Below are 13,988 nucleotides of genomic sequence, written 5' to 3'. Positions count from 1 at the left end.
TGTTTTTTGCCAGATTGGAGCTTTATCTTTTGTTGATATCTCACCTTTTTCTCTAGTAGAAATCCCTTGAATTTTTCCATTATTTGGTATCAATCAAGATTGACCTTTCTCTTTTATCCTTGGAAACAATCTTGGTAATTGGAATCTGAACAAAACTAGGTTTTGCTGAAAATATAACTTCAAAACCCTAATTTGTTTTTGGAAACTTGCACATCTAGTGCTTGAAACCCTAGTGCTTTTGGAAAAAGGAAACCAAGGCCAAAAACTCTAGCACAACCTTCTCCTAATGAAAATTCAAACTATGAAACACTAGTCGCTCGTTGTGTCTGGTTTGATATCAAACCCTAGGTGCCTCTTGAAACTTGCAAAAGTCTTTTGAAAATGTTGTATTCTTTTATGGTGACCCATGGTATTTTAAAAAACTGCTCAAAACCTTGACAGTGGTGGCACTATGCTCGGAAATCTGCAAAAAGCTTTGGGCCATGGTACACAAAGGTGATGCAACTCTTATATCCTTCAAAATTTTTACTCCTAATCTTGGCAAATGGGAAGATTTGAGTGAAATATGTGAAGCAATGAGAGATAAATAAATGACAAACGGTATGCCTTGGGGGAATGAGTTGCTTTTCTCTTGTGTTTTATCCAATCAAGTCATACAAATCATGCTTATATGGTGGCTTTGACACTTAATTTTCACATACACCTGGTTAGCTTTACTTGAATCGCACAATTGAGTGATTTCATCAGTTTATCACTTGCTTTTTGGTCCTCCATGGAGTTGTGTACTTTTATCAATCCACCACTTTTGTGTTTTTCATACTTTTAGACATCACAATGGTGGATCATGTGATTTATGCTGTATCTCCACTCTTTTTTTTTCCCAAAACTTGACATTGCAATTGTTTCCACTTTTTTTTTCTTTAACGACTTTGGGAAATGTAATGAAAAGCCATGTGCTTTTTAATGTCCCCAAATTGGGATATTAAACAATTTGTAAATTTTATAATTTTTTGTTGGTTATGCAACTGAAAATAAAATGTGATTTTAAAAAAAATTAAACCTTTTTTTGTTTTCTATGAAAATATTTGGAATAATTGAAAGCAATTAAATTTAAACACTAAATCAATACTAACCTTAACTCTACACTAACCTGCACTATTTTCAGAAGAATTGAAATTAAATGTGAAATAAGGACCGGTGCAGCTATTTAAAAATGATTGATATTGACAAATGCTAGATGCCAAGCAGATCGCAGCAGAAATAAGGCAGAATATATGAATCTGACAGCCAGTAATAATCAAGCGTTAGTCTCCTAAGTATTCTCATATGCCAGTGCAGCAATCAAGGTCATAACAGTAGCATGCCATTCAAATTAGCATGCTGATCAATAGTTGCCAAACACTCTAAAACAGTTCACAAACAGTTGGTTTCAGATTTCATCACTAACAGACTGTAATAAATGATATTTTCAATTTAAATAGGGAACAGTGACCAGATCACCCAGTTAGGACAGACTGTAGCATGAAAGCAATGCAATTTGAAATATAAGCAGGCGCAAATAACACCAAGAATGAAGGAGCATAATATGTTTGATACATGCCAATACAGATTGCAGCCAGCTAGCATTGAATATGGCATTGCAATAAACACTTTGAATATGGAGTGTATGTGAATTGACAGCAATTCACCATACACTTGGTGTAGTTGATTAGAGTATTAACTTGCCCTACAAACTTGGCGCTTCTTGTAATGCCTTCCAATTTTGCCACAAATTTGAATCCAACAAGACAGAATTTTCATCCCCAATCTATATTGATCCCATGAGGGGGGTTTCATCCTCCAGAACTTGCCAAACTTGCCAAACAAGGGGTGTTGTGTAATATCCCCCTTAATTTTTTTTCAATTTTTTCAGTTTACAATCAACACAAACACCTGTTGGGGTTAGAAAATGAAATCCCAATACTGCTGAAAGTAACCCTTTCCACCTTTTGATCACCGAGAGCCCAATCTGGGAGGGTGAGAGCATGTAGTGTTGAGGGGATCGTTAGATGCAAGAAACTGAAATTGATTACAATACTTGGGCGGCAATCCAGCCCCTTCCACTTTTCAGCGGGATAATGAGAAGACTGAAAGATCACTTGGCAGTAAACCAGCCAAGGACAAGCCAAGAAACTCAAGTAGCAATCACTCAACTGCTTTTCCAGCGGGAGAACTAGAAATGAAATTACAAATCAACTCCACCGCTTATGTAGCGGGAGGACAGTATTACAATATTCAAAGTAGGCGGCAAAGCCAGCCTCTTCCACTTATGCAGTGGGACTAAGAGCAATAATCCAATTAGATAGTTGTTAGTACTACTAACCAGCTTTACAATGCACAATATGGATTACAAATTAAGAGAAATCACTATCCCAAAGATAGGCAGCAAGGCCAGCCTCTTCCACTTTACAGTGGGTCTAAGAAAGATCAATAGAAATTGTTGTTAGTACTACTACTAGTCTTACAATATGAATCATTGAAGATAAGAATGAAGAACCAACAACTGCAAACAATTACCAAGATCTTTCTCTCCACACCAAAGAACCCACACACCCTAAAACCAACTCCACACAAGAAGACACTCCAAAATGGAAAATCTCTACAGATATACTCCCAGCATGCTGAACACACACAGACCAGCAACACCAAATCCCACTAAAACACTCACAATTCGCCCAATTCTTAACCAAATAACATGAAACTGAAAGCATATGATCACTAGGAGGTAGGCGATCAATCCTGGGACAACAAAACATGGCAAACTAACTCCAATAATTTATGCATGCATCCCAAAGCACTCGGCCACATGGTATGGCCAGCTAGAGTATGATTTTGCAAAAAAATAATTCCAAACACCATTTTAGACTCTACAACTCACAAAATGAATCGATCAAATCATAAAAAGAGATAGAAGAAATACCCAGAACGAGAAGAATGACACACTGAGGCCTGCAACCAAGAATCTACTTCAGCACACTCCACGACTAGCAACAAGAACACTCAGAAATCCACACAAATCTTCACCACATTGAGTCCAATCTGCTCCTCTGGATGAAAAACAGTCATACATTCAGCTAGGCGCTATCTCTCAAGCACAAAATTGAGGCACTAGGAGGTATGCATTCCTCGAAGTAAGAGTCTGATAGCATTTTGGCAGCACTTCGTTATCAAAGCAATAATGGATACCAAAATGAGAGCCCAAGGTTCTTATTTATAAGTTTCTCCCCAAATCGAACTTCTTCTCTCTCCAATATGGGATTAAACAATGGCATTCAAATTTCCTTTAATTTACATTTCATTTCACTTCATTTCAATACCTCACCAAATCGCCCAAGTCACATCCACCCTTAATCGCCACTTTGATAAATATAATGCTTGTTAAAATAATATTGATGAAACTGCACTTTGGCATCTCAATATGAAGGTGGAATATTTCGCCAAATAGTCTTAGGATAAAAATAATATTTCCTTCTCTAAGTTGTCCAAGATCATAGCAGAGTCACCTTATTAAAATTGCCAATAATGTGTAAAGTGAGCGCTCAACAATGACTTATAAATAATAATATAACTTAGGTAATCTTTCTTAGAAAATTGTCCAACTTGTCTTAAGTTATAATTTAATTAAAAACACCATGGCGACCCCTTGAAGTCACAACACAAATTACGCCTAGGCCATGGGGAATAATAAAGTATTAAAAAATACTTTTGCTTCCAAAAACTGAATACTGCCAAAAAGAGTTGAGGCCAAGGTACTGAACTGCATTGCAGAAAATAGTCATTTGAGTTCGAACACAGGATCCTACCAAAAATAACACTGCCAGACATAGCCATTGAGTTGAACTGTAGAACCCTTGCCAAAAATAGGACTGCTAAAAATAGTACTTACTATAAATAGCATACTGCTAAAAATAGTGTGTCAAAAGTCATTTTCATCACATTCTGAGCAACAGTCATGACTTACTAAAAGTAGTAAGTTCGGAAATCATCTCCAAAAAATTTGCATGTCAAACCACACTAGAGCTCTCAAAAAACCCAGAAAAACCCTATAAAGCAAATAGTCGTCGCCCTGTCGCAATTTACTAAAAATAGTAAATTCATAAATCTTCTATGATTGGAATGCATGTTATACCATCCTGAAGCTCACGAAAAACCTAGAAAGAATCTAGAGAGAAAACTGTAGAACTCTTGCAAACACCTCTCCTAAAACCTTCCTGAATACAGGAACTCTAATTTAGTCTCTGATTAGCCTATGGGTTTCCAAAATAGGCTAAGACTCCATCCATCAGTCTAGAACTGAGAAGGGGACATTACATGTTGTCCTTGGATGATCAGATTTGAAAATTGAGTTTGAATGGATACTTTGATGCAAGCTTTGACTTCTCTCTTATAAATGCTTTACTTTATTTGTTTTTATTTATTATGTCTTTTCCCTTCAAGTATTTAAAAATACTTTTAAATTACATCCAAAGGCCCCTTTTCGAATTGCATTTGAGTAAAGTGTTAAAAGTAGGTTTTAAACATTGCATAGAACCTAAAATAATATTTAGGTAGCCATTTAGAAAATTAAGTGACTGGCCCACTAAAATATTACTATTTTTATTTCCCTTGCTCTATCCTTTAGCCTATGGAAAGGGAATAGGCTAGAGCTAATATTCAAGGATCTAATCCCAAAAATGGGACGTGACTTGATCAGGGTTTATCTATCACATTTTCTCAAAATATCACTTTTGGGTTGTGCAACTTACCAAAGAGGCACTAGTTTTGTGGCATGTCCCCACCATAAGGAATTTGTTGATACATTAGAAAATCATCTTATTCCTGAGACTTCACGATTTTCTATTAAAATCCCACACGATCGGGCAGTAACAAGACAGCAATCATGCGCAGTGATGACTACCTAAGGACAACGATAAGAATGCAGCAGCATATTATGAGCGGCAACTCTATTAGAAGAGGGCGATGATTGGTATAAGACAAAGAAATAAAAGTCAAATTATGCTAACAGCAATTAAGGGATAATTAACAATTAAAGCATCTTAAGCAGAAATTGGTTAAGTATTCGCGACCCAATATATGGTTAGCAGCGATAATCATTAATTTATTAGGTTACCATTAAGGAACAATGATTCATATTAAGCAGAAATTACATTGTGACAGGCTGCAATACAAATGAAGAGTCATGATTGCTCAAAAGAGTATGGGTGGTGTCCCTTTCAATAGACAACTAAATGAAAAGGTATGTCTATTCTTTCCACCATGAAGAATATAAAAGGAGGAGATCGGATCAGATTTGAGGGATCACCAAGTAATCATCATCGACTAAGAATAATCACAGCAATCAGTGAACAAGGGACAATAACGAGAATCAGAAATGTGTAAACAGCAGATACATATTCAGGATCAGACTGACACTAATCTGATTCAGACTTGTTATAGTCAGCATCTAATAACTTGAATGATAGCTATTGTGGTACAAATTTAGCTTATGCATTAATTGTCAATATTTATTCCTTATATGTATGATTGGATATAAATTGCATATGTCTGATTAATAAATCTGTTTGTAAACCCTAACCCTAATTTCTTGCAATGGCAATTCTAAGGAAAACTCTAGAGCAATTAGGAAGGAGACATTACAAAGCTCTCGGCTTCGGGTGAACCTATAATGCTTCTTCTCCCACCACCTAATGTGTTTGAAATGATGTTATAGATATTATATGAATATCATGTGTTATGGACTAACCCTAATAATGGATATATATTATATATGTGTATATGTTTCTTATGTTATGATTGTAGGATTTGGTTCCAGGATCACACTATTTTAAGAGATATTTTACTTGGTAAAAATGTAACTTTAACCCTAATTTGTTGCAATGGTGATTCTAGGGCAAACTCTAGGGCAATTAGGAACCGGACATTACGATTTGACACTTATAAATTTTTGATGGTCTAGTGGTGGACCTCACAACTTACGTTACTCACTTTTGTCAACTTTCCACATTTGTGGTGGGCCTTTGGTGTGTCATACCAAAGAAGAAAAAATCGGCAAAAACTTGGATTAATTGGCAAAAATCGTGAAACTTTTGGAATGCCGATTTTTTCCCCAAAATAATTGTAATTTGTGATATTGTATAAAATCGTTGACCAACGACTTTGACCATTTTTTTGACGAATTTTGAGGATTTGCAGATTTGAACACAGCGATTCTAGGTCGAGTTTTCAGCGTCATGTTCAAAATTCAGCAAACTTTTAAAAAGCATATTGAGATTCGAGAAATCCGCCTCCAAATTCGTATGAAACATGCGGCTTCCTAGACAAATCGTTGTTGAGGGCGAAGTTTCTTCCGTTAGCAGCTAGGGCACGATAAATTTCTAGCCGCCACAGAGCTTTGAAGGTGTGTGGCGTGATAGATTCAATTACAGGGATTTTGTGAGAAAAAAACGTAAGAAAGGATTTCCATGAGAGGAAGGATTTTCGTGACGAGCAACCCTGCCAAAGGATTTCATTCCACTCGATGACGACGACAAAAATGTAGCGTGGTTTTTTCTGGTTTTTTAATTTTTTATAAAATATTATAAATTTTATAATGTTAGATTTTATAATCGTTAAAAAAATTAAATATTATTTTACTTATATTAAATGTTTATTAAAAATTAATATTAATATATTTAAATTTACTATATACTATTATTTTATTTTACTTATTATTCATCTATTTTTTAGATAGAAATTAGTTTAGCATTTTTTGGTAAATAATTTTTTTAATTGTAAAGAAAACTTACTATTTAATTAAATCATGTATTTTTAATTTTTTTAAAGTTAAATATAAAAAATTAATATATTGAAATTAAATTTAATATTTATAATGTTTTTTCAAATGAAAAATAAGAATAATATATTTTTATTATGTTGTTAAATCTATTTAGTGATTTAATATTATTTTAATGAAATAATTATGAGAAAAAAGTAAGTGTTATTTATATTTTTTAAAATTAAATTTTTATAATACAAATTTAATGTTAAATTTTTTTCAAAATTTTCCCCTACTTCATCCGAATTTTATATTTATATAATAATTATAATATAACAATATATTATTATAATAGAAATAATAATATGAATATAATATATTATTATTATATTATTATATAAAAATATTATATTATCTGATTTTTTCCCGAGCTTTTAAAAAAATCTTATACTTTTGGTTTGCCCATTAATTCTCCAAACGATTAATGCTTCTTTGTGTCATACAACTCATCACTAGGCTGCCATTTTTCTTGATTATTTTTTTAACATAACATTTGTATCCATGTTCATTTATGCCTTTTTGTATGCATTGGAAAGTGCCTATCATTATCTACACAATGATGTTGATTAGAGTCCAAAATATGACAACAATAAACATGGGACATGAGGATTTCATGACAAATAAATAGATAGAAAATGGCTCAATACAATTTTTTTTGTATGGGTACAACATATCCATCGCAAGTATCAATAGATAATAGTTGTAAACCATCATTCCTCTCCAATAGTGAATATGGGTGAGGGGCATGTGGAACATGGGGCTGTATGTCCAAATATTAACTCATTTGGTGTAGAATAGAAAATGATCGTAGAGAAAGATAAGGCAATTAATATTTTGATAGTTACTGCCACATCAGACCTTTGCAGCTACATAGAAAACTTGGTCATTGCCTCCTTGACCTTGCATGTGGAGCAAAGGAACCAATGGATGATTGAGTTTGAGTCAACGTGTTGAAAGGCAATGCTTTGTGGAACCTCCCAACCTGATCTGCCATATGAATCATTGCAGATGAGGATATGATATATATTGCATATATAATAGTAGCTAATTTTACCTACATTTTATGTTTTTAAAAGAATTCTTCCTAATTTTTCTCATGGATTGGGCTTCTGCAATTTTATCTGTTACTAATTTGTGGCTACTTATTTTCTTTGAAAAGAAAGATTATGAAGTGCTTAAGTTGGCACGTGTGTTCATGGAATGATGTTAGAAAGTTCTTATAATACTCTAGTGAACATCTTTCACTTGCCTCAAAAATACCAATAGAAAAATCTGGAAGTTTTTTCTGGTTTGGTCCTCAGCTAGTAGAACCTCTGAATTTGGGTTAATATTTTTGAAAATTTTGTGGTTGATTGCAGGGATCACATCCTGAATGTAGTTCTCGAGTACCAGCAATCTTAGAGACTCTCCAAAACCTAGAGCTCACTCCAAAGGTCCACTACATGTGCTATTTCTTTGTTTTCATAGTTTCTTGTTACCACATTTCTTTGCTAGAAGGTTTTGAGTACATCCACTATTTGTGTTTTTGTTGTTGTGTATTGTTATTTTTCACATCTAGCATTAAAAGCATGATGAAATTGGAATATGCATTACTTTCCTGCACTTTTGGAAAATATTTTATTCCACTTGGGTTATTATTATACTTGCATTTAAAAGGTTGGAGTTGTCAAACGTGGGTTGAGTATTATTATGCTTCCATATTGGTTTGCATCATTGTTAGGTTCGCCAAATTTGAAAATAAAAATTTATAAAACCTCCTTCGAATTGTTTAAAATTTGCAAAAACAATCATCCCTATATAGAGCCGCTGAAGTACCACACTGAGTTGTGGCGGATGAGGCTACATCACCGGTAGCACATCAAACAGTTGGGGTAAAATGTCCTCCAACAAGGCAAAAGTTGGACTGCTAGATCTTCTTAAGCTCCAAGTTCAACTTCAAGTCTAGAACAGTCCGCTATGACCCGTGCTAGCTAAGTCTTATACCTTTTTAAGCTCCTTGCTTTGCAATCCTACACTTTTCACTTTCTTTTTCTTTTCGGCTTTGGTTTCCTTCATACATGTTTATTACGTCTAAATGGGATAACACATGTAGCCCTCGCATATATGTTTGTAGCCTCCATGCATATGTTCCGCATGTATCCCTTGCTTCCATTAAGTTTCCACCCTTTGGCTTCTTCTTTGGTGAAAACACATGTAATTGCTTTATGTAAAACGATTTGTCAAATCAGTGGACTTAATTTTTAGTATATTTTATATTAAGTAATTTTCAATTATGTGAATTACATTATAAACTAATGACTTCATCTAGAAGTTATGGAAAGTGTGTATAAACAAGTTACTAGAAAGGAGATAAGGGCCCTAGTTGTAGATGCATTTGTTTAGATAGTACTCTCACTTGCTATTTTGTGTTTGAACAAAAACTCCATCATTGTATGCATGCCCTAATATTAAATTTTTATAATTTAAACATTTATTATTATTAAACAATTATAATATATTAATAATTATTCCAATATTATAATAAAATAATAATAAAAAATATATTTTTTTTGTTCTAGTTTAATCACTTTATTTTTTGAATTTTGTCATTGATGGATTTGTTTCAATTTTTTTCCTTGCCAAGATCAAACACCAACCCAAACCTAGTGACATAGTTATAGTATATTATGAAGTCAACTATTAATGACTTTGTTTTATGGGCATGATGAAAACAGTGGCAGGACTAAAGATATGAGTGTGAAATTAGTTTCGCTTGATGTGAAATTTCATATCAATGAAAAGATGTAATGTCCCCTTTTCAGTGAGGAGTAATCAGTGGTCCATTGGCCTATTTCGGAGACCCGTAGGCTGATTGGAATGGAGAATTAGGATTTCCTATTTTTGTGGAGTTCTGCACGAGCCATTTGAGGACTGTCCGGTGGGAATTCTACATTTCTGTTTGTGGATTCCTTCTGGGTTTTTTTGTGAATTTCACGGTGGTATAACATGCATTCAGTTTTGAGAAGATGTCTGAACTTACTATTTTTAGTCAGTGGGTGTTGGGTTGACTGGATAGTACAGTTTTCTGGGTTTTTTGAGCTCTCTCACAAGGTCTGACGAGCATGTCTTTCCGAGGTGTTTTCATGACTTACTATTTCTAGTAAGTGTCAGTTTAGGTAGTGCTATTTTTGGCAGTCTTGAGCAGAGCTCCAATCTAGTTCAAATTAGTGTTTTTTGCACCTCCGTTCACATGGTTGATTTGGCAGCAATCAGTGGTTGATTTTAATTGCTAATTAAATATTATTACTTTATTCTAAAGTTTAATATTTAATTATTCCGACTGATTATATTTTTGAGGAATGACTTAGGAAGGAGAACATTATATTATTTATCCTAAGTCACAAGTTTATTTCCCTAAGTTGATGGCGTCAAAAGTGAAGATGTTTATTCTTTGCAATGTTGATATTATAACTTGGCGATTTTCCTTGGGAAAAGTTCGACTAGGGAGTGTGGAAGTGGATGCCATACCTGGAGGGGCATGTGAAATGAAATGCAAATGAATGTAAGGTAATTTGGGCGCCATTTTAGGTGAATTTGAGTTTCAAAATCTATAAATATAAGGGATGGGCTCCTCATTTGGTTATCTTGAGAATTTACACCATTATGTTGTCGGAATGGTAAGTGATTGAACTTCGAAGTTGGAAGAGCTTCCTAGTTGATTTAGTTTCGTACTTGAGACACAATACCTAGATGGATAGTTGATTTTGGGTGACGTTTTTGGAGTGTTTGATTCAGTTTCCAGTGTGAGTTTTGGAGTTTCTATGTTGCTGGTGCGTACTTGGCTGGAAGTGAGTTTTATTTGTACCTGCCTGTGTGTTTAGAACATCATTCTGGGTATCGGCTCTATCTATCTGTACTCCCTGGGCAATAAGGTTCACAAATTTGCAGATTGAGATTTGGGGATTCAGATTTTTAGTTTTAGATCAAAATTTTCAGCTTAGCTGTACCATTTTGGTGGTGCCTTGGGTTGCGTTCTGAGTGTTTGTGGTGTTCGTGTGGCTGGTTTGAGGTTTGGATCTCATCGTCTATGCTTTACCTTCTATTTGCTTCCATCATCGTGCAATTCAGAGTTGTTTTGGATGATTTGTAAGCATATTAGTGTGTCCATAGCTTGCTGGTTTTGTGAGTTTTCTGTGCATTTTCAGAATTTCAGAATTGGTGTTAGTAGTGGTTTTGCTTTTCATCTCTGTAGTTCTCATTGTAGCGGATAGGGATCATATCTTTTGATAACATTGAGAATGTAATGCTTCATGGATGCCAATAGTGTAATGTAGCTACACTTATTGTAAGGCTCATTTCAGTAGTACTAAACAGTCAATTATTCCTACTTTATACTTGTATTCCCCGCTGAAAAGTGGAAGAGGCTGGCTTGCCGCCTTCATTAGATAATTGTAATTATGTCTTCTCGCTGCATAAGTGGTCGAGTGATATTTGTTTGTAATGGTCCTCCCGTTGCATAAGCGGTCGAGTTGAGCTTTGTTGTTGTGTTCAGTCCTCCCGCTGAAACATTGTGGTAGAGTGATTCGTGTTGAGTGTGCTCTTGTTGCCTTGGCTGGTTTACCACCAAGTATCTTGTTTACCCATTGGATAAGCGGAAGGGGCTGGCTTGCCGCCCAATTATTGTAATCAGTACTTTCAGCAGTTTGCTACTAACGATCCCCTGCTACCGTATGCTCTCACCCTCCCAGTTTGGGCTCTCGGTGATCAAAAGGTGTACAGTTCCCTTCATTTGTTTGGATTACATTATTCTAACCCTAACGGGTGATTGGTGTGATTGTAGTCTTGCTGTAAAATTAAAAAAAAATTGTGTGGAATATTACAAAAGCACCATAGATAGTTACACGAGAATCTCTACTATGCATATAAATCACAAACTCTTTTAAGGCTATAATTGTGTTGTCTTGCAAATTCATTGTAAAGTGGAGAGAAATAGATTAAAAAACAAGATTGAGGAAAATGCACTTCAGTTGGCTGAATGTTGTTGTGATGTTTTCACACATCACCCCATTGCAAATGGGGACCCCCACTTTTTTGTTTCCTAGCTTAGTATTTTCTAGTTAGTCATCTTAGCTTGGCAATAATTGTAGTTTTTAACCTTTGTTTGTGAGAAGAGGTTTGTCTTGCCGATTTGGGTTGGGTTTGATTGAGTGATCTTTGAATGTCTCAAGGGTTTAATGTATTGTCCTTAGGTTGTGCAATCAAGTTAGGAACTCGATGTCAGGATGTAGAATTGAGGTCAAATTGCTAGAAGTTGTGAAAATTGCAAGATGTTGTCAAGAAGGAAAAGTTGCAAAATCTTGCAAATGTGTTGAAATTGCAAAATCTTGTCAAGTTGCAAAAATGTTGTTAGCGTCAATCGCTTAGAATTTAATGTTTTTGAAGTGTTAAGCATGGAAGAGATGGAAATTTCATTCATAGAAAAGGAAAATTCCTTGTCAAGGTTGGATTTTCTGACCTTGACAGGAAGGAAATAATAAGAAAATTTTGTTAAAATTCCTGAAAAAAAAACAAGTAAAATTCCTTGTGAAGAAATACAAATTCAAAAATAAGTTGTGAATATTCAAGATCAAATTGTTTTTCTTGAAAAAATTTCCAACTTTCATCTAACAAATTTTTCCAAGGTAGTTTCAACCTCAAAAAAATGTTTGTCATTATATTTCCACCTTAAATGTGAGGTAGCAATGTAATAAACCAACCCAATCTGCTATTTTGATTCTCTGAGTTTGCTGATTTTTTTGCGTTTGCTGGTTATTTCTGATTTTTTTTTTTGGAGTTTATGCTTGTGTTTTGGTATGCAATGGAGAATGACAATAAAATATAATGCTGGAAATAAATTAAATGAAATGTAAATGCAAGGAAAGACAATTTGATATTCTATTTGCTCCCAAATGAAGTTACATACCCATACATTCAGGTACAGGTCTGATTATTAACTGGAGCAGCCAATGAATTAATGCCTGGGCCTGATTTCTTCACATAGACAGCTTTCCTAATGTCTGATCTGCTATATCAGACCTAAATCAAGTCTGATCAGCCCCTAATTATGCCTCAAAACCCTACGTCCCAGATAGGGTTTTCTGGTAACTCTTCTTGGGAGGTACGGCTGGGCTGGAAATGGGTTGCCAGGCTCATAAAATGTCTAAAACTGACTGGATCTGCAATAATTTACTGATTCTTCCCTGCTGCAACCTATTTTGTCTGTTTTCCCTTTCCTGATTACATTGAAAAAGACCATAAATCAGACCCTTGGAAGGTATTGCACTTCTGTAAGCCCTCAAACTTTGAAGGTTTTTGTCTCCACAATCCAACTGCTGAAACCTTTGCTCCAGAGCTCCAAAATCAGAGATGCCAAGCTGAAAAATGACTTGTGAATGATGGCAAAAATCAACTCCAAAGTCTCTTTATGCTTTTCTCATCTTGCATGTACCCTTTTTAGGGTTCCTTGGTATCTTATGAAATATTATTTTTAATGTGCTTCAAATGATGCTCTCTAATTTGAACCCCCCCTTCCTGAACATTCAATTTTCTTAATATTATTAAAATATGCTTTTAAAAACAATTTTGTGCCTACTAGGAAGCATGTCCCCCAAGGTGGTCCCCTCCATTAGACCACTTTATTATTATAATAATATGAATGACTTTATTAAAAGGCACATTATTTAATTAAAATGAAATATTCCAAATTTTCCTTAAGTTCGTCCTCTGCTGCATCCTAACCGATCTCTGAACCTAGATTACTAGTCTTCTCTATGTCCTTTCATCTTCTCAGTTGGTGACCCTCTAGCGTGCTTGAGGTTGTGAAATATTACAAACAGAAGATCCTCAGATCTCATTGAGCCACTCAATCGATCCTCTTTCTGATCTTCATTAAATGCACCTCCCCCTTGGCGCCATTGTTGAAATCCAATTTGATTTGGACGCAAAAGTCTACCTGCAGCGTGTCACTACAATCATTTTCACTGGCATCGTCTCCCCCCTCGACAGATAGAATTTGACCAATCAGCATAGGCCACGTTCTCAAAATATTCCCCTCTGTCCTCTGGTCAACCTCCGTCAACCCTCCACGTGGATAATTTGACCATCGCGTTGCATGGTG

General features: G+C 35.0%; 1 protein-coding gene across 2 annotated transcripts in view; it reads left to right on the top strand.

Annotated features, from left to right (window-relative positions):
* LOC131044570 (histone deacetylase 14, chloroplastic) overlaps positions 1 to 13,988 on the top strand; it is a 208,165-nt gene that overhangs the window by 51,678 nt on the left and 142,499 nt on the right. For both annotated transcript variants that reach the window (XM_057977932.2, XM_057977926.2), the window contains exon 2: positions 8,212 to 8,286. In XM_057977932.2, coding sequence (XP_057833915.1) covers positions 8,212 to 8,286 — 75 coding nt within the window. The remainder of the gene's footprint in view (positions 1 to 8,211; positions 8,287 to 13,988) is intronic.

Source organism: Cryptomeria japonica, chromosome 3, assembly GCF_030272615.1.
Source record: "Cryptomeria japonica chromosome 3, Sugi_1.0, whole genome shotgun sequence".
NCBI lineage: Eukaryota > Viridiplantae > Streptophyta > Pinopsida > Cupressales > Cupressaceae > Cryptomeria > Cryptomeria japonica.
This window is presented reverse-complemented; position numbering and strand designations above follow the sequence as displayed.